General features: G+C 37.4%; 1 protein-coding gene across 2 annotated transcripts; it reads right to left on the minus strand.

Annotated features, from left to right (window-relative positions):
- Positions 1 to 4,023: 4,023 nt before the first annotated feature.
- COQ3 (coenzyme Q3, methyltransferase) lies at positions 4,024 to 23,039 on the minus strand. 2 transcript variants are annotated; one of them, XM_090279693.1, is made up of 7 exons: positions 22,907 to 23,039; positions 13,912 to 14,038; positions 11,757 to 11,909; positions 9,478 to 9,577; positions 7,663 to 7,905; positions 5,794 to 5,953; positions 4,024 to 4,369 (listed from the first exon to the last, which is right to left on the minus strand). In XM_090279693.1, the coding sequence occupies exons 1-7, from the start codon at positions 23,013 to 23,015 to the stop codon at positions 4,158 to 4,160; spliced, it is 1,104 nt and encodes a 367-aa protein (XP_090135819.1). In that variant the 5' UTR covers positions 23,016 to 23,039; the 3' UTR covers positions 4,024 to 4,157. The 2 variants fall into 2 exon arrangements, with proteins under 2 accessions (XP_090135819.1, XP_090135820.1); XM_090279694.1 differs by lacking the exon at positions 11,757 to 11,909.
- Positions 23,040 to 24,078: the final 1,039 nt, after the last annotated feature.

The following is a 24,078-nucleotide window of genomic DNA, read 5'->3' on the forward strand; positions in this document are numbered from 1 at the left end:
GTCGATGTTTAGTCGTGCCAGTTCCCTATCGATGACAGCGGTTTTCCTGGCACCCTTGATCCACGGAAGGTCTGCAGTAAGTCCGGGGCACATGGTCCTGATGTTCCAGCTAGCGAGGCGAAGAGCCGGAGGATTCTTTCTTGTTGTTTGCTTGGAATTAACTGGTGCGGGTGTTTTGTGGCCCACTTTTCGAGAGGCGCCTCTCTGATCCCCACGCACCCAGTGGGGCAGGCGAGCCATGGCGAGACGGTAGCTGTCCAGTGAGGTGCGATGACCTCTCCCACCGTCAGAGGAGACCCCTGGCGCTCGTTTCCTTCGCCAATCGGATGAGCTTATAACCGGTATCTGTCTCCTCCCGTGTTGAGTCGACATCTTGCGATGACGCTGGAGTGTCCTCTCAAGTGAAACTGAAGCTACAGAGCCTGGGCAGGGTGATATGGAGGGTCTGCTGTTGCCCATGCAGCAGACCCCCCCTCTCTTCGCAGCTGAAGGGTCCAAGGGAAAGACAAAGTCAATACAGCTTGGCTTCAGGTGCGCCGCAGGAGTTGCCGGTGTTGACTACAATGTCAAACCGCCTTAGGGACTCCGGCTCCGGATTTTCTGTCGGGGTTTACTCCCTTAGCCTTTCCCCTGAAGAGGTATGCCGCAAGGCAGCGGAGGTTTTTTGGGGTCAGAGTTTTCCTTCTCTGATTTTAGAGATGTCCTTCCTCTTTCCTCCTTTACAGTCTTGAGGGCAGCATTTACAGGCTAAAATAGAAAACTGGCAGTGTAACCTTCTAAGCAGATACTACCAATACCCTGCTTGGGTATACTCACCCAGTCATGTTGAGTAATTTAGGCCTTTCATCTTAGAAGCAATGAGAAATCACTAAAGGATTTTAAGAAGAGGTTGGGTGTGGGTCAGTTTATCATAGAGGGTCCCAATAGGAAAGATGGCACAGTCAAAATAAGATAATTTGAGATTTACACGAGACTATAAAAGTATGGGCACAGGGAACCATTCAACCAAAGCCAACAGGTACGTGGGTAGAAGAAGAAAAGGAGATTTAGACTGACGAAGAGTGGTTAGTCAAAGGAGGTGAAATCATGGAAATGGAGGAGAATGTTTAAGGGAGATAGGTAATTAACAATGTCAAATGAGTAAGATAAGAGCTGAAAATTGGATATAGTCATGTGGTCAATTTGTGACTTTGGCAAGAACTGTTTCAACAAAGCAATGATGGAGGAAGGCAGACCAAAGTGAGTAGAGAAGTGAGAAAGTGAGAAAAATGGGGACAGCTCTTTTGATGTATTTGGCTGTGTTGGGACGGGAAAGACAAGACAAACTTCATTCTAAAAGCTTACCAATTTTCCACTGTGGAATTCACTGGAATGATAGGGACACCTTTAACTAATCTCTAAGGCAACACAATTACAAAGAATGATTCTTTGTGGAGTCTTTCTATAAAATGACTGTTAACAGATCACAATCAAATCCAACAAAATGTTCAACCTTACTATCCAAATAGCACCCGTTTTCCAAATCCAAACATGGTATCAAAAAGTAGAAAGTTTCCCAATATCACCACTGCAAAGATATTGACCTTTCTCTTTGAGAGGACTCAGGCATGACTTAGGGATAAACAATGTGACATTTCTAGCATGTCCTACAAACTTGTAGACATAAATAAAAGAATTAAATATAATTTTTTGTGACGTTTTGTCTTCAGGAAAAAAATAGCACACACAAATCTAGCAATGTTTTACATACCTACATACCACTAATTTTCCTCAGAACATAGCAACTTTGGGAAAAATCAAAGCTTCAGTAACAATTACAATTGTTTTCTCTTCTAGTCTCCTAACTAGGCTAGTTTCTAGAATCCTGCTTCCAGAAGGGTCCTCAGGTTATATAGGAGTTTTGCATTTGTGTGCTGGGTCCTATTGTTCCTTATGGAAGTTTTGGAAAAAGCTTTACCACTTGACTTCTTCCTTGTCACCACCTGCCTGCTGTGCGACCCTTCTGCCATCATTTATTGCTACTTCTAAGTGCTGAAAGCTTTGCACTCCTAGCGCTCATAGCCCTTTGAGCCAACCCTAAGGTGTTTTGCAGTTTTTATCATTATAACTGCACTGACCAATCTTACTCCTTTCACAGCACTAGGTGGTTGGGTCACTGCCCAGCTTCCCACAGCTATTACTTTCAACCCAAACCAAGATTCAAATTCACCTTCTTGCTTTCTCCAGCCTTCTTCTTGTCCATTCTGAGACAAGTCTGCAATCTCGTTTGCTGGAATATCAGCCATAAAGTTTCCATCATCATTTCTTGCAAGGGACTCATGAACTCAGAGTTTCTGAGGGAAGGTTTGTAGATTAAACGTACACCCCTGATCCCCACACCCACCCCCCAAAGCCCTAATTGTTAGATTACTACTTTTCAAAAGCAGGTAGTTCTCAAAATTAATATTTTCCAGCTGGGCAATCCCAACTCTACAGATGCATTTTTTAAAATGTGCGGTGTCACCCTGACCAATGTAGCTCAGTTGGTTGGGCGCTGTCCTGCAAAACTAAAAGGTTCCATTCCCAGTCAGGGCACATGCCTGGGTTGTGGGCCAGGACCCCGGTTGGGGGTGTGTGAGAGGCAACCTATCAATGTTTCTCTCACATATCGATGTTTCTCTCCCTCTCTTTCTCCCTCCCTTCCCTTCTCCCTAAAAATAAATAAATAAAATATATGTTTAAAATGTGCAGTGTCTTTTTGAGCCTGTTTCCCCTGGAATTTGATTAAAATTGGCTTGAATGATGGAATTAGATCATAAACAGATGCACACAATTTTCATATGTTCATTCTATAGGAAATCAAGTGAAAATCAGAAGTAGCTATTACTGAATCATCCTGAATTTTCAGCACTTAATATATAGTTTTCATAACTGAAAGAGCTTTCTAAAATAAATGCACTTTGTTGAACTGCTTTTTAATCAATTCCGCTACATGTGTCTTAGATTAATCTTTAATACGAACATTTTTTTCTAACAGAATGATGAAGCTTTGCTTTGGTAATAAAACTACCAAAATTCAGACTCAGAATCAAACTTTTAAGTGCAGGCCAAAGGGAGCTCCTAATTTTGAGTGCCCAATACACTCCCTAGGAATATTCTTATACAGCAATGGACTTCAGAAAAAGCCAGGGACACATATACATCAAGAGGCCAAAAATATATTTCAAGTCAGCCCCTCTACTATAAAAGTTAGTTGAAAAAGGAAATTTCCATAACTGAATTTTTAAATTGAGTTTTAAAAAAATCCTTTCTACTTACAAAAGAAAGGCACCAAAAAACATTTATGGAACACTAGAGAGAAGTATGTCCAGCATAATCTGAATTTCTTGGTTTTAATGTTTAAGTCCAAATCCAGCACATATTTAACAATCCACTTGCTTTCCAACAAACTAAAATTTAAAGGAAAAAATAGCCCTGGCTAGGTGGTTCAGTTGGTTGGAGTGTCATCCTGAACACCAGAAGGTTGTGAGTTCAATGCCTGGTCTGCTCATGTGTGGGAGGCAACTGGTCAGTGTTTTCTTCTGACATTGATGTTTCTCTGTTTCTCTCTCTCTCTCTCTCCGTCCCTCCCTCTCCCTCTCCCTGCCCCCTTCTTCTGAAGTTAATAAACATATCCTCAGGTGAGGATTAAAAAAATAAACAAAATAAAGGAAAAAATATATTTTATCTTCCCAAATATAAGTGGTATAAAACTATATTTGGTTTTCTTCAGTCAGAAGCATAACTGCCTTAAACTAAATCAAATAAAGAACACAGATAATACAGATTCCTTTAAATTAAAAACATATTATATAGCATATATGTATGTGCATACTATGATGGAAAATATACATATATAATCTGTAAAATGAGTGAAATAGGTATGTTCTATTTATATAACAAAGGCTGAGAATCATAAGCTCCTAATCACACAACACCTGGACAAAACTTTTTTATCCATAGAATAAGCCCATAAAAGTAGCTATTAGATACAACAACAAAAACTTTTATCAAAGGTTTTTGGCCCTTTTTATTGACTTTCTTTCTGCATAATCTTCTCTCAAAAATGAAACTGTATATTTTTTGTATTTGTAAACATCAGGCTTTCAAGCCACATTACTACAGTCCTTAGAAACAATTCATTTCTTCAGCTCATCATGCACAGCTGGGTTGGTGAAGGCTTTAGCTTGAAGCTCTTCTGTTTCTTCCTTTAAAACAAACCCAGCAGGCTCTGGGGGTTCCTGTTTCACAGCATGAGCTGCATAATTAAGGCTGGTATTTTCACTCCAATGCCAATAACCTGAGAAGGGGTTGTAGATCATTCCCACCACAGTTTGAACTGACAGACCATCTGAAAAACATATCACAAAGAGTAAATTTATTAAATATTTACCTCCCAAGTGCCAAGGGTCTCATGCAACTCTCCAAGTTAATAAAATATTCCTGGCCTTGGCTGGCGTGGCTCAATGGACTGAGCACCGGCCTGTGAACCAAAGAGCCAGTGGTTCAAATCCCAGTCAGGGCACAAGCCTGGGTTGTGGGTCAGGTCCATGGTTAGGCACGTTAGAGAGGCAATCATGTTTCTCTCACACTTCACTGTTTCTCTTTCTCTCTTTCACCCTCCCTTCCCCTCTCTCTAAAAATAAATAAAATCTTTAAAAAAAAATAAAAACGATTCCTAACTCAATGGGCAAAAATATTTTGCAACCTTGTGCTGATCATTCTATATTGAAGCATAGAACATAAACTCTAAAGCCAACTGCTTGGGCTCAAATCCCAGGTCTGGCACCTATTAGATGACCCTGGGCAAGTTGCTTCACTGTTCTGAATTTCAGTTTTCTCACATGGGCAGAACATATATCACGGAATTGTTAGAATGAGATGAGGTATATGTAAAAAGTAGCACAGCGCTTGGAATTTGCTAAATACTCAATAAACATTAGCTGTTTTCAGAAAATACTTGCAACAAGTCATGTTCCTATAAAGCATCTTTAAAACATTTTTTTCTACCCTATTTTCAACAAAGTTACTTGCAGAAATCTTTAGAACTTACTACTGCATTGGACTGATGATATTTCAAGTAAAATCAAGTTTATTGATATACTGTTTTATCAACAAAAAGCATGAGACATACATGAGACTAAGTATTTAACAGGAATACCAAATGCCAAACAAATAAACTGATAAATGTTACTTGATATGAATTGCACACATAAATCTAATGTTAATGATGTGTACAGCCAAGCTAGGCATTGCAAGGAGTACAAAGAAGAGACATGGTTTGACTTCAAGAACTTTACAGTCCGGAAAGGGGCTTGAAAACACCAAAAGAATCATATATAAGGCATGCTCTAAGTAGCATAAAAAACATAAAACTTGATAAGGAAGTTCAAAATACATCTGAGTACGGGTAATCAGAAAAGATAATATATAAACTAAGCTGACACAAAAAGGGCTTCAACAGGACAAACTCAGGATGTGTAAGTAATAAACATTGGCATCTCATCCTTAAACAAGTGAGGACCACACAGCCGAAAAGTATTCATTGATTACCTATGATTTGATTGGCCTTGGGTTAGGTGTCAAGGTTAGAGAGAAGTGGTATCTAATACTTAATTTTAACTTCAAGGAGTTTATGATCTAGTTGAGGAGATGAAACAAACATCCAAAGAACTATGGCCTCTTTAATTAAGTGCTATGTTGTGTGATTAATAATTATAGGTACATTAAAAGTTCAGCTGGGCCTTGAAAACTGGAAAAATTCTTAATACTTACTTGATTCCAGAATGCTCTCTAGGTTTTCAGGTGAAACAAACTTCTCCCAGGTATGAGTACCTTTTGGTACAATACCTGCAATTTGCTCTGAAAAAACAATTCCCAAGGCATAGGATAGCTGTGTTTTGTTGATTGTAGTAATGAATAAAGAACCACCAGGCTAAAAAATATATGTATAGAAGTAAAATTTTAAATGTCAGGAGTATCAATTAGGTTAAGGCTTGGCTTCCCCCACCATCCTCCTTCTTTCCAAATAATTCAAGTGTAGTTAAGATACATGTTATGAGTAAAATATAATTTACAAAAATAGCATTTTTTTTTCCTCTTGAGAAATTCATTACTAAAGGCAATCCACTACTGATACAGTTACTGAGGTTATGCAACAACGCTTACAACTCTTAAAATCATACATCACTATGACATATTTATGCTATATGCATTGCTTTGTACATATCAAATACTTTATAATAGAAGTACAGCAATGAGATCAGGCAGCTCTTCTTTGTCACATGTCCATGCTTATGATTTAATACGTGTCCACGCTGCTTTCTCTTTGGCTGCTGAGTCTGTCTCACTTTTTGGTACAGAGTACAGCCCCACATGCAGGTGAATGACACCAGTAACTGTTCTTTGACAAAAACATTAATGATTAAGGCTTGAAAATTTTTTGTTTTGTTTTGATTTCATTAGTATAAAGCAGAGATTTTTAACTTGTGTGCCAAAGAATTTACATGCATGACCCATGGACATGGGAAGGGGTATCCAGTGGAGGGGGACAAAGTGGGGAAAATTGGGACAACTGAAATAGAATAATCAATAAAATATACTTTAAAAAAAGCACTATTTCATCACATATTGTAATTTTTCTCTGTAAAACTCAAGTATTCTAAAATACCTTAAGAATCACTTATGAGTCAGTTATATCTCAATAGAACTAGGGGAAAAATTGTGAAAAACCGGGGAAACTAGGTGAAGCATATATGCAAACACTAATTTTTTGCAGCTCTTATAAATTTAAAATCATTCAAAAGAAAAACCACTTTTAAAAAGTTCTATTTAGGTAAGGGTAAGCACTGCCTTATTTTAGCTCTTGACCTTAGTGTGTTACCCCTTGAATATATAAACAACAGAGTGAGCAGAGTAATAACAATAATAATACTTTAGGGATATTTATTTTAAAAAAAAATTTGGAATCACTTTCAGAGGACTCTGTGGCAAATTATATAAGCATAATAATGTAATGAGAAAAACCAGATTTGGAATCAAAAGATGTAGCTTTAAACCCCCCTTTAGTATCTAGTGACCCTTAACTTAAACACCAAGTGACTTTTGACATCTCCCAAATACTGATCTTCATTGGTCAAAGGAGGTCATAATAATGCCCACCTTATCTTCCTAATCTGGTTGTAGGTCAGATCAGGTGAGATCATATGCATGAAGTATTCTTTTATAAGCTGAACACTGTTACACATATCACTTACAGAGTACTTAGCAAGTGCTAAGTAAATTTATGCTAATAGTGATTTTTATTGATTTTTAAGTATTAATCCAAACCAATGTCTTATTGTCATTCAATGTCTATTAGATATTTAATCTAGACTGTACCAATGGAATAATATCACTATAAATCTATTGGTTGTATTGCAATGTTTAGCACCAATATTTTTCAAGCTCCCTGAACATCATCAAAACAGTGGATGTAGAAAAGCCCGGTACTGAGGGCAAGCTGAGAGGCAAAAGTAATCTCCAGCAGAGATGCAGTTCCCTACTCCAGGCTTCCTGGTTTCAAGTATTATGAGACATTTATTGCTATGGATACATATACACACTGAAAAGAAAAGTCAAACAAGTAAATTCTGTAAGTCTTACTTTTAACACCTGACAGCAGCACTGTATAAATGTTTCCAGATCAATCACATGCTCTACAACTTCAGAGGCTATGACAGCATCAAACGTTTCCGCAGAGTCTTCCACAATCTCTTCCAGGGAACATGCTCTGTACTCTACCCTCTTATCCAGAACTGGATCAAATGATTTATGGTGCTCTGCTGTTTTAATGTTCTCATCCACAGGATCAATTCCAATAACCGAAGCCCCAAGCCGCCCTAGAGGCTAATGATGTAAAAAAACTATTACCCTCAGGAAGAAAATAGAACACGTTAGCAATAAAAAGCTTATCAAAAAGGCAACAAGATTAACCATGAGGGGATAATTATTGGAGATTGTTTATGGATATAAGGAAGTTCTCTAAAGCATTTTCTCTAGTTTGTACACATTTGAAAATTTCCATAATAAAAAGTTTAAAAGTGAGAACAGTAATCACAACAAAAAACTCATCAAGAACTACTTGCAAATAGTGAAAAAAATTATTTATATATTCTAGGTACATTTCACATGCACATAGTACAGTGTTGACATAATTAAAGTGCACTAAATGTAACATATTGTAAAAACAGCAGATTCTCTAGGTACAGTTAACATGCACATAGCATAGTATTGACACATTTAAAGTGCAATAAACATAACATATTGTAAAAACAGCAGATTTTGGTATTCAAATTGTCAAATTTTCTTGATAGCTTTTTCAGCAACTGACAGGAATGATTCTTCATAGCTAAGTCTTCTTTCGACTTCTATATCCAATCAGTTTCCATGAAATGCCCAAGGTTTTAAACACAGCCTTAATATTTATCAAAACTAGCATAGCATTTATTTTACAACTCTTTAGTCAATAAGTTGAAAGTATAAATAAAATTATTTTAACTTTAGAGACATAAGATTTGCAATAATACCCTGAGAAGATTATAGAACACATATAATAAAATCTTATTCATAATTTGATACACCACCTATTCTTGATTCTAAGAGATGTATTTCATACTCTGGTTTCTCTTCAGATCGTATAAATCTTTCGCCTTTTACTAAGAGATATATTTTTACATATTTTACATTTCCTGAAATTTTATAATTGATATCAGAGAAACCAGCCCACTGCCATATAAAGAACACGTATGTCTTCTGTGCATGTGGAAACTCAGCTTCGCATCCAAGGCCTTGGGTAGGCTCACTCTCAGCCTGCTGCTATGAACCTTGACAATAACACCTCCCACAGAACCTTCATTTACATTCATATCCTATATTGTTGCTTCAAATATCTTTCAAAAATCAGATTATGATGCAGCATCGAAATGAAGTTATTGTGTTGATAGAAGAACACAAAATAAAGCTGCAGAGGATAAAATTTGCTATAAGCTAAAGTAAATCTTCAGAGAATGAGCATTCTTCCAAGTACTCTAAAGCACCCGAGAGGAGTAAAGTCCCACAAGGAGGCAAAACTCTGTTAGGTTTTGATATTGAAGAAAAGGCAAAAGAATGGCTTGTCATAGCATCTAAACCAGTGGAAATTGCCTAATCTCTTGGGACAGATGAGACAACAAAATTTCCAAAGCTATTCAAATGAGTAGTGCCTCATTTTGGTGTAAAAAAAATCCCTCACTATAGTTTTCTGAAATTTTTATATTTTTAAGAAAATATAGTACTTTCATTAATAATCATAAAAATATTAAAAACATTAGACATTTTTAATAAGCAATATTATCTGTTAAAAGGATAAATGAGACATAAGCCTACTTCTTAATTTTTTTTTCCCAGTTAAAAATGGCAGAAAAGTTGTAAATCACTTACTTCAGTTAACAGTCCACCACCACAGCCAACATCAAGAATCTTCATCCCAGATAAAGGTTTTCCTGGTTGGTGATTAGCAATTGTTTTTAAAAGATTGTCTCTTTTTAAAAAATTCAAAACATATAAAAATTATATCAATTCAGTCTTAAAGTGTACAATTTTCAATAAAATAGTAAACTCTTATTTTAAAAGAATTAATGATTTGGGGGAAAACAGGTCTTTTATTTTCAGCATTAAATAACTGTTTAATTTATAAGATATTTTTAATATTTTTAACTTATTGATTTGAGAGAGAGAGAGAAAGAGCGAGAGAGCATGAGAGAGCAAGGGAAACATCGATCTCTTGTTCTGCCTAACTGGGGATAGGATGCATAGCCTTGGTGTATCAGGATGATGCTCTAACCAACTGAGCTACCTGACCGGAGCGAGGTATTTTTAATAATCAAAAGCAAGAGGTTTAAAGTAAAGCTATTGAAATAATCTAGCAATAATTATGACTTAATTATTATTTTTCATCATAATCTAAAGAAAAACTTAAAATAATCTAGTTTAGATTAACCTAATTTATTTGCTTGAGATAACATGTTAACATTGTCAGTACTTGCTATCCCCACTTTATGTCTGCAACAAATAGGTTATTTTACAGGGCTTAGAAGAAACAAATTGGAATCTGTATTTTCAGAATTTGCATGTATTTCCTTCTAAATTGAGTCTCTTTTAATCTTCTAAATTAGTGGTGTTATCACAATCATGTAAAGAGGCATCCAAATCGGGTAAACTTAATTCTAAGATAATCACATTAATGCTTTACCACATGTGCAAACATAAGTGCACATACATATAGTATTGTAAACTAAACTTTTAAGTTGGACTACATATGAATTTTAATTATACTTATTAAAATAATGTTATATATAATAAGGATATCTAAGGATATATTTTATTGCTATTAAAATTAATTGAGCCCTGGTTGGTATGGCTTAGTGGATTGAGTACCAGCCTGTGAACCAAGGGGTTGCTGGTTTGATTCCCAATCAGGGCACATGCCTGGGTTGTGGGCCAGGTCCCCGCTTGGAGGCGCATGAGAGGCAACCACACATTCATGTTTCCCTCCCTCCCTTTCTTCCCCTTTTCCCCTCTTTCTAAAAATAAATAAAGTCTTAAAAAAATAAAATAAAATTAAATTAATTGACTTCTAAGACTAACCTAGATAGTGGTTAACTACATAACTTCAGAATGTTGTAACGTACAGAAACGAGCCATTTCAAATGAAAGCCAAGCCATTTTTCACACATCAGCCAAAATGACTCTTATATCATAATTTAGATCATATTACTCCCCTTCTATGGCTTCCAATTATACTCAGAATAAAATCTAAACTTCTAACCATAACTTGCACTGCCCTGGGTGACATTTTTTAGAGTGGTCTATAAAATGATGGTGTCCCAGTAGTTTGAACAGGATACCAGAACTATCTGGAAGGTTTTCTAAAACACAGTCCATGACCCCACAAAGCAGCAGGTCCAGGGTGAGACCTGAGAATTTTTCATTTCTAACACCTTGAGAACCAGTATTTAACCTAAAGAATGACATTTCGCTTTTCTCTGTCATGTTTCAGTGATCCACAAATTCAGTGGTAATAAAAAGGTGCCAATTTCCCTTGGAACCAGCAAAAACCAGTCAGGAGGTTCCTTGATATTCTGTGTCTATTACAGTGCCATGCCCATGTCCATTGCTCAAAAATGTTTAATGAACAAATAAATGAGAAAACATAAGAATGAATGAACAATTTCTTGATAAACAAAGTCTAATGAAACCTTTACCTCTGACAGTAAACTATAAGTTCCTGAAGTACATGACTATGTTTTGAATGATGAATGTCTTAGTAGCTTCTGCAGTGTCTAAGCTCCATACAAGGTAAGTTCTCATAAGTATTTTTCAGTAGATATTTGTTGAATTGCCTAAAGGTCAAAGTTGCTATAAAAATGACCTTGATATCATAGGACCCTATTTCCTTTTCATAAAAATTTGATTCTAATTACCAGATAATGATCAAAACTGCTTCAAGTTAATTTACAAAAGCAGCCTAAAAGTTGGATAATGTTATTTAAAAATCAGTGGTTTCAAACCATGGACTTAGAAGAGAATCTCCCTAATTTCTAAAGCAAACTTAAATATGGCATTTTGAACGTAGGTATAAACCAAGGAAAAATGAACTGAAAAGATCAATTATTAAAAATACCTGTATTTTGAAAGACTTAGAATTTGTGTAATGTTACCTAATAAATGGCACCCTCAGGTCGTTCATAGAGTGAAGAGGTGCATATACTCCTTGCTCATCCCACCACCTGTGAGCCAGGGTCAGGAAGGTTTTTATCTCATTGCTATCTACAGTGGTTCGCGAAGTACTGTACAGTCTTGTCCAAAGGTATCTAGGAGGTCAAAACACAGAGCCAGGCAAAAACTTATGTTTTTAAAAATGTAACATGAACATGTTACGTAGAAAGCTATTCTAATTTACAATTTATTAGATTCTGAATCCATGCATTGCTCATTTTTGATGATTCAAAACCAAGTTTCCTTACAATCACACTGCTTATAAATATACTTTTATTCACAGATGAAACAAAATTAATTTGCTTTCAAAGTTAGTTATGATGAAAATGAAACTATAAAACTTGGCTTTCTGAGTCACATTTAGTAGTAGTAGTGGTGGTGGCAGTGGTAGTAGTGGTAACCATTTACTGAGCAGTTGCTAAAACGTTGTTACTATTTAAGAATTCAACATATGTCATTTCATTTAGTCTTCCTGGCAACTTTATAAGGTAGGTACCTACTACTATTACTATCTCTATTACATAGATAAGAAAAAGGAATCTCAGAGAGATTAAGTGGCAGTCAGGATTTGAACCCAGGTACCCCCATCTTCTCTCCATGTCTACTGCCATCACCCTAGTCCAAGCTCCCATTATCTCTTATTGAATCATTATCCCAGCCTTCTGATTAGTTTATCCTGTCTGCTTCCTACCTCACCTCCTGCAATCTGTTTCCCACAACTATTCACTGCTCTTCTTATCCTCCCCCCTTCAGTCATGTGGGCCTTCTCTCAGTTCTTTGAACTGACCATTCATGCTCCTTCCCCAGGTACATTGTATATGTTGTTCCCTCTCCCTGGAACATTGCTCCCACGATACCCCTTCCCTCCTGTACATTCTATTTAATTTCTTCTCATCTTACAGCTCTTAGTTTGAATGGAATGTCATCTAAGAACTCTTCCTGACTCTCCAAAATGGATCATATTTCCCTATTTTAAGTCCCATACAACTTTATACTTTCTCATGGGGGCTATGTGATTATTTGATCCTGTCTCCCCACTGCACGTAAGCTCTTTGTGAGAGAAAGGCATGGACTGTTTTGCTCACCATTTTATTCCTGGTGACTAGTACATTTCCTGGAACACAGTTGGTGCTCAGGAAACATTTGTCAATTGAATAATCTGAGGGAAGAGGCCCAGAAAAGCATATAATTCACCAAAAACAAAAAACAAAAAAAAACCTTTTTTAACCAGATAGGATAAAACAGGAACTAAACAGGAATCAGACAGACAGCTATACCAAGTTCCATGTCAAAGTACACAGTAGAAAAATCCTCCAAAGGTTCTTGGGTAAAAGAAAATAAGGTTGTAACGTTAAAATAGGTAATGCTGTTCAAATTTTTACGTCTTTCTTGGTTACATAGAATACATACTACAGTGATTATTTATTATCCTCTCAAGTGTTGAATGTCATTCTTTAATATTATCTTGTGAATGTTACCCTCCTTTTGCTTCATGTGAAGGCTCAGTAATCAAGGAGTAACTTACAACAGGTAACAGCAGATGGTGGCTCAGCTGACTGTAAGAATGACTTCACACACACCCAGTCTTAAAAGAGCTGCTCACTTACCAGTGAAAGCCTTAACCCCATGCAATATCTTTTACAAAGTTAGAAACAGGTTTATAAAATAAGAATAGAGAGAAAAATTACTGTGATTCAATCTTGCTACCTAAAATGTATACTTATCCACCTTATCATACTATTTATGTTGTACCCTAATCATTTATAATTTTAAACACTGTATTATTTCTGTCCTGTCATAAAGATATGAGGAAGTAAAAAGTAGTTCTTCAAGTCATAGAGTTTTATATTAAAAATAAAAGCTACCCCTGAATATGGATAAAGGGTATGCACTACATACAGTATTATAATTTTTCTGTGGGCTTAAAATATTCCAAACTCAAAAGTTGCTGGAGAAATAAGATTATTTAGATAAAAAAGCACCTTCATCAAATCACATGAGCTATTAAATACTGACAGAGTTTATTAAACACAACCAATATAAAACTATTATTCACATAATTATGTAAATATTTGCCACAGTAATGAATAAACTTACCTGTAACGTTTCATTGTGTTCAAGTAGGCAAAATTCATTCTATAGGATTTGAACCACATAATTCTGTATTTACTGAAAACCCATGGTTTAATTTGTAGAGTCCAACTGAGCTGATTCTCTAAATAAACTGAAAAAAAAAAAAAAGAGAAATCTCTAGAGAAAGCACAGTATGAATTCCTAATATACATACATACATGTACTTGAAGAAATTATTTTATATGGCAATCTTATACTACAATGATAAACAAAAGGGTATTTTTCTTAATTTTGGATTTTATTCTAAAATATTTATTCTAAAATATAAAGATCTTGCATTCTGCCATCTAATTCTAATCAGACGTTTATGAAACTGTAATTAGCAAAAGTAAGTGATGCATATGTAAAAGTTTTTCATGCCATTAATTTTTGCATCCACATTATGCTGCATAAAATTATTTAAAATAATACTCAAATTAAAACTACATTAACTTTTAAACTAGGGTAATATTGGTTGTGAGATTATTTATCAGAACTAGTTCAAATTCTGTCACTTCCGTTTAGTTACATAAAATGGACTTACACGTATGTTCAACACCCTTCACAAAAATAACCTCATAAAAACTTTTAAATAACACTCATCTTGTCTATATGTCCAAACTTATATAGAGATGTGCTTTATGAACTATTTACTTTGCTGCTGAATATTAATTGTTCAATTTAGACAAAGTAAACTTTAGAGCAAAGAAAATCACCATGCTCGTTACATTATGATAAAAAGGACAATTCACCAAGAAGATAAAGCAATACTAAATTTGTATTTGCCAGACAACAGACTTTCAAAACACATAAAGCAAAAATACAATTGAGAGGAGGTATAAATCTATAACTATAGTTGAAGACTTCAACACCCCTTTCTCAGTGATTGACAGTACCACTAGACAGAAACTCAACAAGCATACAAAAGAACTGAATAATACAATAATGCAATAAAAACTAATTAAAATTTATAAATCGTTCCATCCAAACAAAAACAAAATTTACATTCCTTCAAGCATGCATGGAGCATTCATAATGATGGACCACATCCTGGGATATAAAATAAACCTTCACAACTATAAGAGGAGTGAAATAATATAAACTATGTTCTCTGATTATAGAGGACTCAAACTAGAAATAAATAACAGAAAGATAACATAAAAAGAAAAAGAAACTTGGAAATTAAACAACACAATTCTAAACAATCCATGGGTCAAGACAAAGTCCCAGGGAAACAAAACTGAAACAAATTAAAATATACAATATATAAAAACCTGTGGACATAGTTTAAGCAGTACTTAGAGGGAAACTTATAGCACTAAATATGCATATTAGAAAATATGCATATTACTGTGTCAAGTCAACAATCTAAGTTACTGTCTGAGCAAACTAGAAGAAAAGTAAAATAAACCCAAAGCAATCAGACTAAAGAAAATAATAATAAGAGTAGAAATGAATAACATTTAAAACAAAACAGAATAAATGAAATAAATCAAGCCAAAAGTTAATTCCTTTCAAAATTAATAAACTTGATAAGCTTCTAGCAGGGCTGACAAAGAAAGAGATCTATATTATCAATGTCAGGAATTAAAGAGGGGATATCACTATGAACCCAAGAGACATAAAAAGCATTATAAGGGAATACTAAAAACTACACAAACTTTTCTACAATTTAGACAAAATGGACTAATTCCGTGAAGATCACAAACTATCAAAACCCGTACAAGAAGAAATAGGTAGCCTAACTAGTCCTATAACTAGTAAAGAAATTGAATGCATAGCTAAAACCTTAGCAGAGTCCACTTGTTTAAAGGGCCCCCATGGCCCTAGAACGTCCGCAGACCCACCCACTCTGGGAACGATGGCCAGGGCAGCAGCTAGAGAGAGGCGCCAGTCCAGTGTGGAAGTAGGAGAAATGCCTGGAAAAGGGGCGAGTGCTGAGCAAGTAGCATTGTTCCTTCTCAGACCCCTCCCCCGAATACAGCACCACAACGTGGCGAAACAGGTCGCCCATTACTGACAAATACCTAAGGCTCCGCCCTTTACAACAAAACAGGAGAGACAGCTCTCCCTGGGACATGGAAGCAAACAAACACAGGAGACTTCCGGCAAAGATGGAGACCTAGACCGACAAGTTCCGTCTCCCTCCACAACTAAGAAGGAATACAACTACTGCAAAACCAGCAATAACCAGAAGTTCCAGAAAACAAATGGAAGTCCAATGTATGAAGTTATAAAGAAGTGGTGCTCATCTGGACAGGTAGGAGGGGCGAAGCTGGGGAAGAGAGGTCAAGCTGTGCTGTCCGAGGCAGCCACAGCGACGGCAATGGGACAGCGGTAAGCAGAGACACCCGTCGTATTTAAGGGGAGGCGAGAAGCACCTGGGGAGCACTCCCAGCTGCAGACCAGACCCGTCAGCCTGCGATTCCAAAGCTGGGGAAGGCAGACTTCCATTGCCTTGGACTGTGAGGCCTGGTGGGGCTGGGGACAGAGGAGGAGGCTCCCGGTCTCTCAGCAGAGAGTGAAAGGCAGGAATCCATCTTGGACCCCAACCCCCACAGAAAACGCCACAGCGTGGTGAGTCGGGTCACCCGGTTGTGACAAGTGCACGAGGCTCCACTCTTTATAGTATAGGAGGTATAACAGCCCTGCCCAGGAAGCAAAGGTAAATACAAAACTTCAAGATGGCACAGATCACGATAGAGATCCCGGTGACACAGCTGACCAGACAGCAAATATCTAATCTAATGAAGCAGCAGATAGGAAATCTTTCTGAGGCACAGTTCAGAACTTTGGTTATAAAAGCACTTACAGACCTAACAACATATCTTTAAAAAGACAGGGAAGGAATGAAGGCTAGTCCTGCTGAAATGAACAAAAACACATATGAAACTAGTGGTGAGGGAAAGAAAACCAGGGATCAAATCAACAAATTGGAACATAGGGAAGGAACAGTCAACCAGTACAGAAACAAGGAACGAGAAGTGAGAAAAATGAGGAGAGGCTCAGAAACTTATAGGACAGCTATAAGCCGGCCAACATCTGAATCACAGGGTTGCCAGAAGGTGAAGAAGAAGTAGAAATTGAAAAATTATGTGAAAAAATAATGAAGTACAACCTCCATAACTTGGGGAAGGAAATAGACTTACAGGTCCAGGAAACACAGAGAGTTCCAAAAAAAACTGGACCCAGGGAGAACCACACCAAGAAACATTATCATCAAAATGTCAATAATTAAGGATAAAGAGAGAATTTAAAAGCAGCAAGAGAGATGAAGAGAATTACATACAAAGGGGTCCCAATAAGACTGTCAGCTGATTTCTCAAAAGAAACTCTGCAGGCAGGAAGGGACTGGCAAGAAATATTCAAAGGAATGAAAAGCAAAAACCTACAACCACAATTACTCTATCCAGCGAAACTGTCATTCAGAGTAGAAGGGCAGAGAAAGTGCTTCCAGGACAAAGTAAAACTGAAGGAGTTCATCAGATCCAAACCACTGTTATATGAAATGTGAAAGGGACTTGTTTAGGAGAAAGAGGATCAAAACTATGAACATTAAAATGAAAACTGTATCACAACAACTAACAACAGAAGCTAGGGAACCAAAACAAAGACAAACTAAGTAGGCAACAAGAGTGGAAAAAGAATTATAGGTATGGGGAACATTATGGGGGGAGGTCAGCAGGGAGGGGAAGGGAGTGAGATGGTAGAGGAATTAAGAAGCATAGTAGGAGGGAGTGGACTAGACAGGAAGATGTTGAGAAGAACTATTGCACAACCAATGGGCATGGACTAAGGGTGGGGGACAACTGGAGCGAGGGATGTCACTGGGTGGAGGGGAACAAAGGGAAAAGAAATTGGGACAACTGTAACAGAATAATCAATAAAGCATATTTTTTAAAAAGTGATTAAATTAAACTTAACCAAAAATAAAATCTTTTGCTCTGAAAAAGACCCTACTAAGAAAAAGAAAAAGTCACAGACTGGGAGGAAATATTTCTAAAACACATATCTTACAAAGGACTTCCATCTGGAATAGAGAAGGATATTCTTTAAACTCAACAGTGAAAAACAAAACACAACTCCCATAAAAATTTTTTAAAAAGCAATCCAATTATAAAATGGACATAAACATACATTTCATCAAAGAGAATATACAAATGCAAATAAGCACATGAAGCAATGTTAAATATCAATAGCCACTGAAATATAACCATCCTGATATTACCAAGCATGGGCCAGGTTATGAAGCACATAGATCTTTTATATATTGCTGGTGGGAACGTAAAATGGTATAGACACCATGGAAATCAGTTTAGCAATTTCTAATAAAGTTAAACATACATTTATCATACAACCTAGGACTTGCAATACTGGGCACTTATCCCAGAGAAGTGAAAACTTATGTCCACACAAAAATATGTCCAAAAATGTTCCTAGTAAGTTTATTCATAATAGTCAAAAACTGGAAACAACCAAAATATACTACAATAGGTGAAGGTTTAAACAAACCATTGTGGTATATCTGTATTGTGAAATACAACTCAGAAATAAGAAGAATGAACTATTGCTACACGCAATTTGGATGGATTTCAAGCGTATTTATGATGAGTGGGGAACAAAAACAATTTCAAAAGGTACTTAGTGTATTATGATTGATTCCATGTTGAAACAGCAATGTTCTATTAATGGAGAACAGATCGTCGTCGTCGTCGTCGTCGGCAGCCGTCCGTCTCGAGAGACGATGGTGTAGCTTCTTAAGAGTCTATCTGCACCGCCGAGAATGGCTGTGCAGTCCGACTCGGGAGTGACACGGTATCTGTCTCCTCCCGTGTTGAATCGACATCTTGCGATGACGCTGGAGTGTCCTCTCCAGTGAAGCTGAAGCTACAGAGCCTGGGCAGGGTGATATGGAGGGTCTGCTGTTGCCCATGCAGCAGACCCCCCCTCTCTTCGCAGCTGAAGGGTCCAAGGGAAAGACGGAGTCAATACAGCTTGGTTTCAGGTGCGCCGCAGGAGTTGCCAGTGTTGACTACAACGTCAAACCGCCTTAGGGACTCCAGCTCCGGATTTTCTGTCGGGGTTTACTCCCTTAGCCTTTCCCCTGAAGAGGTATGCCGCAAGGCAGCGGAGGTTTTTTGGAGTCAGAGTTTTCCTTCTCTGATAGTCTTCTTTATATTATTTATATATATATATATATATATATATATACACACACACACACATATATGGAGAACAGATCAGTGATTGCCAAAAGCTAAGGTTGGGGTTAGGGACTGACTGTAAAGGAGGAGTACCTGAAAATTTCTTTGTTTTTACAGAACAGTTCCATATCCTGATTAGAGTAGCTGTTACACAAATCTCTACATGTGGTCACACACACACACACACACACACACACACACACACACACACAATGTGGGCATGTGAAGGTAGTTGGTAAAATCCAAATTGGGTCTGTAGTTTAGTTAATAGTATTATACTAATGTCAATTTCCTAGTTTTGACAATGTACTATGGTAAAGTAAGATGTTATCACTAAGGAATTAATGAAGGGCATATGGAAATATTCTGTACTATTTTTGCAACTTCTTGCCTTAAATTATGTCAAAATAAAAAGGTTTTAATTAAAAAGTACAAAGGGGCTCACTACAAAGCACCTCTCCTCCTTCTGAGACTCTAGTTATCCAGTTTTCCTCTTTGGAGGCAACCAATGTTACTAAATGTATATGTAAGCTTCTAGAGATATTTTATACATATATCATTTTTGTATATCAATTTTTCTCCTATCTTGCTCATAATTTACTAAATAGCCTCTATTAAGGGACATTTATTTAGGTTATTTCTAATTTTTTGCTGTTTCAAAAACATAAGACTGAGTTACATATGCAATTACATATATATATATATATATATATATATATATATATATATATATATATATTCCCCTGGCTGGTTTGGCTCAGTGGATTGAGCGTCGGCCTGCGAGCTAAGTGTCGCTGGTTCGATCTTCCAGTCAGGGCACATCAGAGAAGGAAAACTCTGACTCCAAAAAACCTCCGCTGCCTTGCAGCATACCTCTTCAGGGGAAAGGCTAAGGGAGTAAACCCATACAGAAAATCCGGAGCCGGAGTCCCTAAGGCGGTTTGACGTTGTAGTCAACACCGGCAACTCCTGCGGCGCACCTGAAGCCAAGCTGTATTGACTCCGTCTTTCCCTTGGACCCTTCAGCTGCGAAGAGAGGGGGGGTCTGCTGCATGGGCAACAGCAGACCCACCCTCCATATCACCCTGCCCAGGCTCTGTAGCTTCAGCTTCACTGGAGAGGACACTCCAGCGTCATCGTAAGATGTCGATTCAACACGGGAGGAGACAGATACCATGTCACTCCCGAGTCGGACTGCACAGCCATTCTCGGCGGTGCAGATAGACTCTTAAGAAGCTACACCATCGTCTCTCGAGACGGACGGCTGCCGACGACGATATATATATATATATATGTTTGGAAGTACCTGTAGAAAACCCCAAGAATTGTTGTGTCAAATGCATGCGCATTTATAAATTTGTAATTGCCACTCACAGATGTTTAATTCCATGGATAATAAATGAGTATTTCTAGTGTTGGTTTCCCCACAGTGATAATACATTGACAGTCACCCATGCAATGTATTATCAAACATTTTTATCTTTGCTAGTCTAATAGGTGAAAATGGTATCTCAGTGTAGTTCTAATTTACCATGAGGTTAAGTGTCTTTTCTTAAGTTTAATGGTATGATGGTTTGAATGTTTGTGTCCCTTTCCCCCCAAATTCATATTCTACCCCCCAAGGTGATAGTATTAGATGGGCCTTTGCGAGGTGAAGAAATCACGAGGGTGTAGCCCTCATGATTGGTTTAGTGACCTTATAAAAGAAATCTCAAGAGGACAGAGCAAGAAGGCTCCATCTATGATCCAGGAAGTGGGCTCTCAGGAGACACAGAATCTTGGGCTTCCCAGTCTTCAGAACTACAAAAAAAAAATTTTCTGTAGCTAGTAAGTCAATAGGTCGGTGGTATTTTGTTACAGCAATTCCAATGGACTAAGGCAAATGATTATTTATATTTACATTTTGTCTTGTGATTTATCTGAACTACCTACCTATCTGTACTACCTTTTAAGACCCAGTTCAAATACCACCTTCTTTATGACTTTAGGTAGGTAAATGAGATATTATTAGAGAAATATGTAAACTGTAATACATAGATAAGAATATAGAAGGTGTTATGAAACTAAGCCTTAGAGATTTTAACACCATTCCTGCTGTCTGCTCAGTGATGACCCCTATCTCCCTCTCACCTCCTCTGTATCTGGCAAATTAGTCACTCAGTTATCAGTACTAACAGAACAATCAAGAGCTTTAAAAACTATATCACCACAACTGAGAGAAACTAATTCAGTTTGTATTAACAAATAAGATGCTACCACTTCCTTCTCTACCTTGAATATGTGATCATTCTGGTATTTGAGATTTTAAAGGAGTGGGGAGGAATTTCATTTACTTCAGAAGTCATTTATTCAGCTCCTATCATGGAACAAAATCCCTACCCCGCCAATATCTTGGTTCATTATTATCTGGACTACTAAGGTTTCATTGAGCCTAGTCTTGCTCGCCTCTGTGCTACTTTCTGCACAACTGCTAAGTGTTATTTCTTAAACACAAGTCTGATTATGTTGTTCCTTCTGTAATTTCCTATTGTCCTCAAAATAAAGTCAATCACAAGAGATATACTTGGCCTTTCATGGACTTGTGATGACCTAAAAAGTCTCCTGTCTCATCCCTTGCTACTCTCTGCCCTCATCTACACTTCGCAGTTTCCCAGAAACCTCCTCACAGATATTCAAGCTGGTACCTTTGGCCTCTCCCAGCTGCTCCTAAAACTAGCCAACTCCTTCAAGGCAGCTCCCTAAATATCTGTTTAAGAGGATCCCCAAATATGTATTAGGTGCTCCTTCTATGTTCACTCCCATTACTGGAAATATTTACATTGTATTTTTTTCTAAATTTCTGATTATAAAAAACATGTTTACTGACAAAAACTCCAAAAAGTATATAAAAAATGATAAAATGATAGATCACCAGCTCCACCACAGGTAATCACTGCTATCTCCACCTATATATCTCTAAATTCATAATACACACTGACTTGAAACATTTTCTTAACACTATATCCTAATCATTTTTCGATTTAAATCATCCTTTTTATAGGCTGCACTGTTTTTCACGGTATGAGAATACCAACTTTACTATTGTAGGGCCTTTAAGTTTCTTTTTTTATTAAATAAATCTTGGTTGTATCCTAACAATTTTTAAAAGAGGCCCTTGATCTATCCTTTATTTTTAAATTCCCAGTGTCTTACATACAGTATTTTTTAAATGAGTTGCATGAAAAGGATGAACTTAACTTCTAGTTAACATTGGGAGCAAATAATCAAACTGTCTTCTACAAGCATCAGGTTCAGTGAGTTGTTTTCTTATCTTTGCCAATACAGTCTGTTGAATTAACCTATTTAAACGTAAGAATAGTTGCCTTAAATTCTTTCTGAAAAGAGGGAAATCAAAGAAGACATTAATACAACCTAATTAATAACTATGAGACAGCAGCTGGTGTCCCTTCGACGCTGTGGCAAAGGAAGAAAGCCCACGACCTTGAGACTCCGGCAGGCACGGCATAGTAGCCGGCTCAAAGCAAACTGAGACAAAGTTGCTCGATCCATGGCGGGCTGTTCTCTCCTCGGCTATTTTTCCCAGCCTCTGGGCAAGAGAAGGTGACAGCCCAAACCAGCCATTCAATAGACAGCGATGAGCGGACCGAAAGTAACCAAGGGTATTGCCCGGATCCGGCACAGAGCCCCGGGGCTAGCCCGCTGCCCTCTCGCGCGCCTGCGCACAAAAGCAGCGCTGCACGGTGGGCTGCAGCCTGGGAACCTCCACACATACTTACCCGCCGAAGTGGTTAAGCGAGGATAATCAGCTTGTGTACCCCGGCACCCCAACCTAAACACTCCTAGAAAACGACTCCCGGAGGAGCTCAGCTTGCAGGTTCCCCACATCACGACAGAAAGGATCCACCTCTCTTCCGGTCCCTCCCTTAAAAGGGCCCCAACAAAAAGGTTCCGAGATCCACTCTCGCGCAGTCATGAGTCAATCTAATCACGGTTGCATTAGTGGGCGTTATACATATGACTAATTATTCTTCACCCTCAACATCCGATTAAGTTGTATATACATTTAAACTATAGGTTTCTATTATCATAAAGGAACTTAAAGAATTATGCCTATTCCTATTTGACCCCTGCACACCTCAGAGCCAGTTGCCATCAGTCATGCTACTGCTTCTTGCTATGTGATCTAGCTTCTTTTTTACCCTTGTGGCTCTATTTCATATTTAACAGATATCTCCTAGGGCATTTATACTCCTATAAGACACTCTTTGAATCATAAAAGCATGTAAGCACTTCTCTAAAGGTAGAATCATATCCACTTTCAAGGTACCCAAACGTCAAGGCCAGAAAGTCTAAGAGTATTTTGTGCACGTGACCTGAAAATATTCTGAAGAGAACATACATTATACGGCAGGAGACTGTATAAAAACCTTCATTTAGAGCAAGAACGGTGATTTGTTAACATTTTACCTCTAAATGTGTGCCTTTCCTTGGGTAAGAACAATAAATTTCCAATAGTAAAGGTAAAAATTTACATTTTCAACAGGAATAGTGAAATTGGTAGTGTTCTTTGAATCAGTACAACTTACAGAACTCAGTAATGGTCCTTCACTTATGGCTTCCTAGTAAAATACTGACCTCCTACGAGTGGTTGGGGACTTGTCATCTCTTCAGAGCTTCTCTCTCAAGATGGCAGAAAGCTCTGCACAAGATTATTTAGCACATGTAATATTTCTTGGAGTGAAATAAAAAGGCAAAGTTCAAGTATAATCAAAGTTTTAAGAGCTTTATTTAAAAGTATTTTTCTTGAATGTACCATCTCACTGGACTTCAGAGTCTTCTCACATTTTCAATTCAACCAAGACAATAATTTCTCTACTGACAGAAAACAAAAGCTTCTTGAATACCCCACTAGGTTTGACTCAAATAAGCAAAACTAGTTCATACTATT

The sequence above is a fragment of the Furipterus horrens genome, unplaced genomic scaffold, assembly GCF_987537825.1.
Source record: "Furipterus horrens unplaced genomic scaffold, mFurHor1.1.pri manual_scaffold_6, whole genome shotgun sequence".
Taxonomy (NCBI): Eukaryota; Metazoa; Chordata; class Mammalia; order Chiroptera; family Furipteridae; genus Furipterus; species Furipterus horrens.

Coding starts and splice junctions, on each gene's coding strand:
- COQ3 (XM_090279693.1), bottom strand. CDS start 23,015: ATGTGGGGAACCTGCAAGCTGAGCTCCTCCGGGAGTCGTTTTCTAGGA. Junction 11,910..13,911: donor AACACAATGAAACGTTACAG/GTAAGTTTATTC, acceptor TTGACCTCCTAG/ATACCTTTGGACAAGACTGT. Junction 7,906..9,477: donor GTGGTGGACTGTTAACTGAA/GTAAGTGATTTA, acceptor TTACATCATTAG/CCTCTAGGGCGGCTTGGGGC.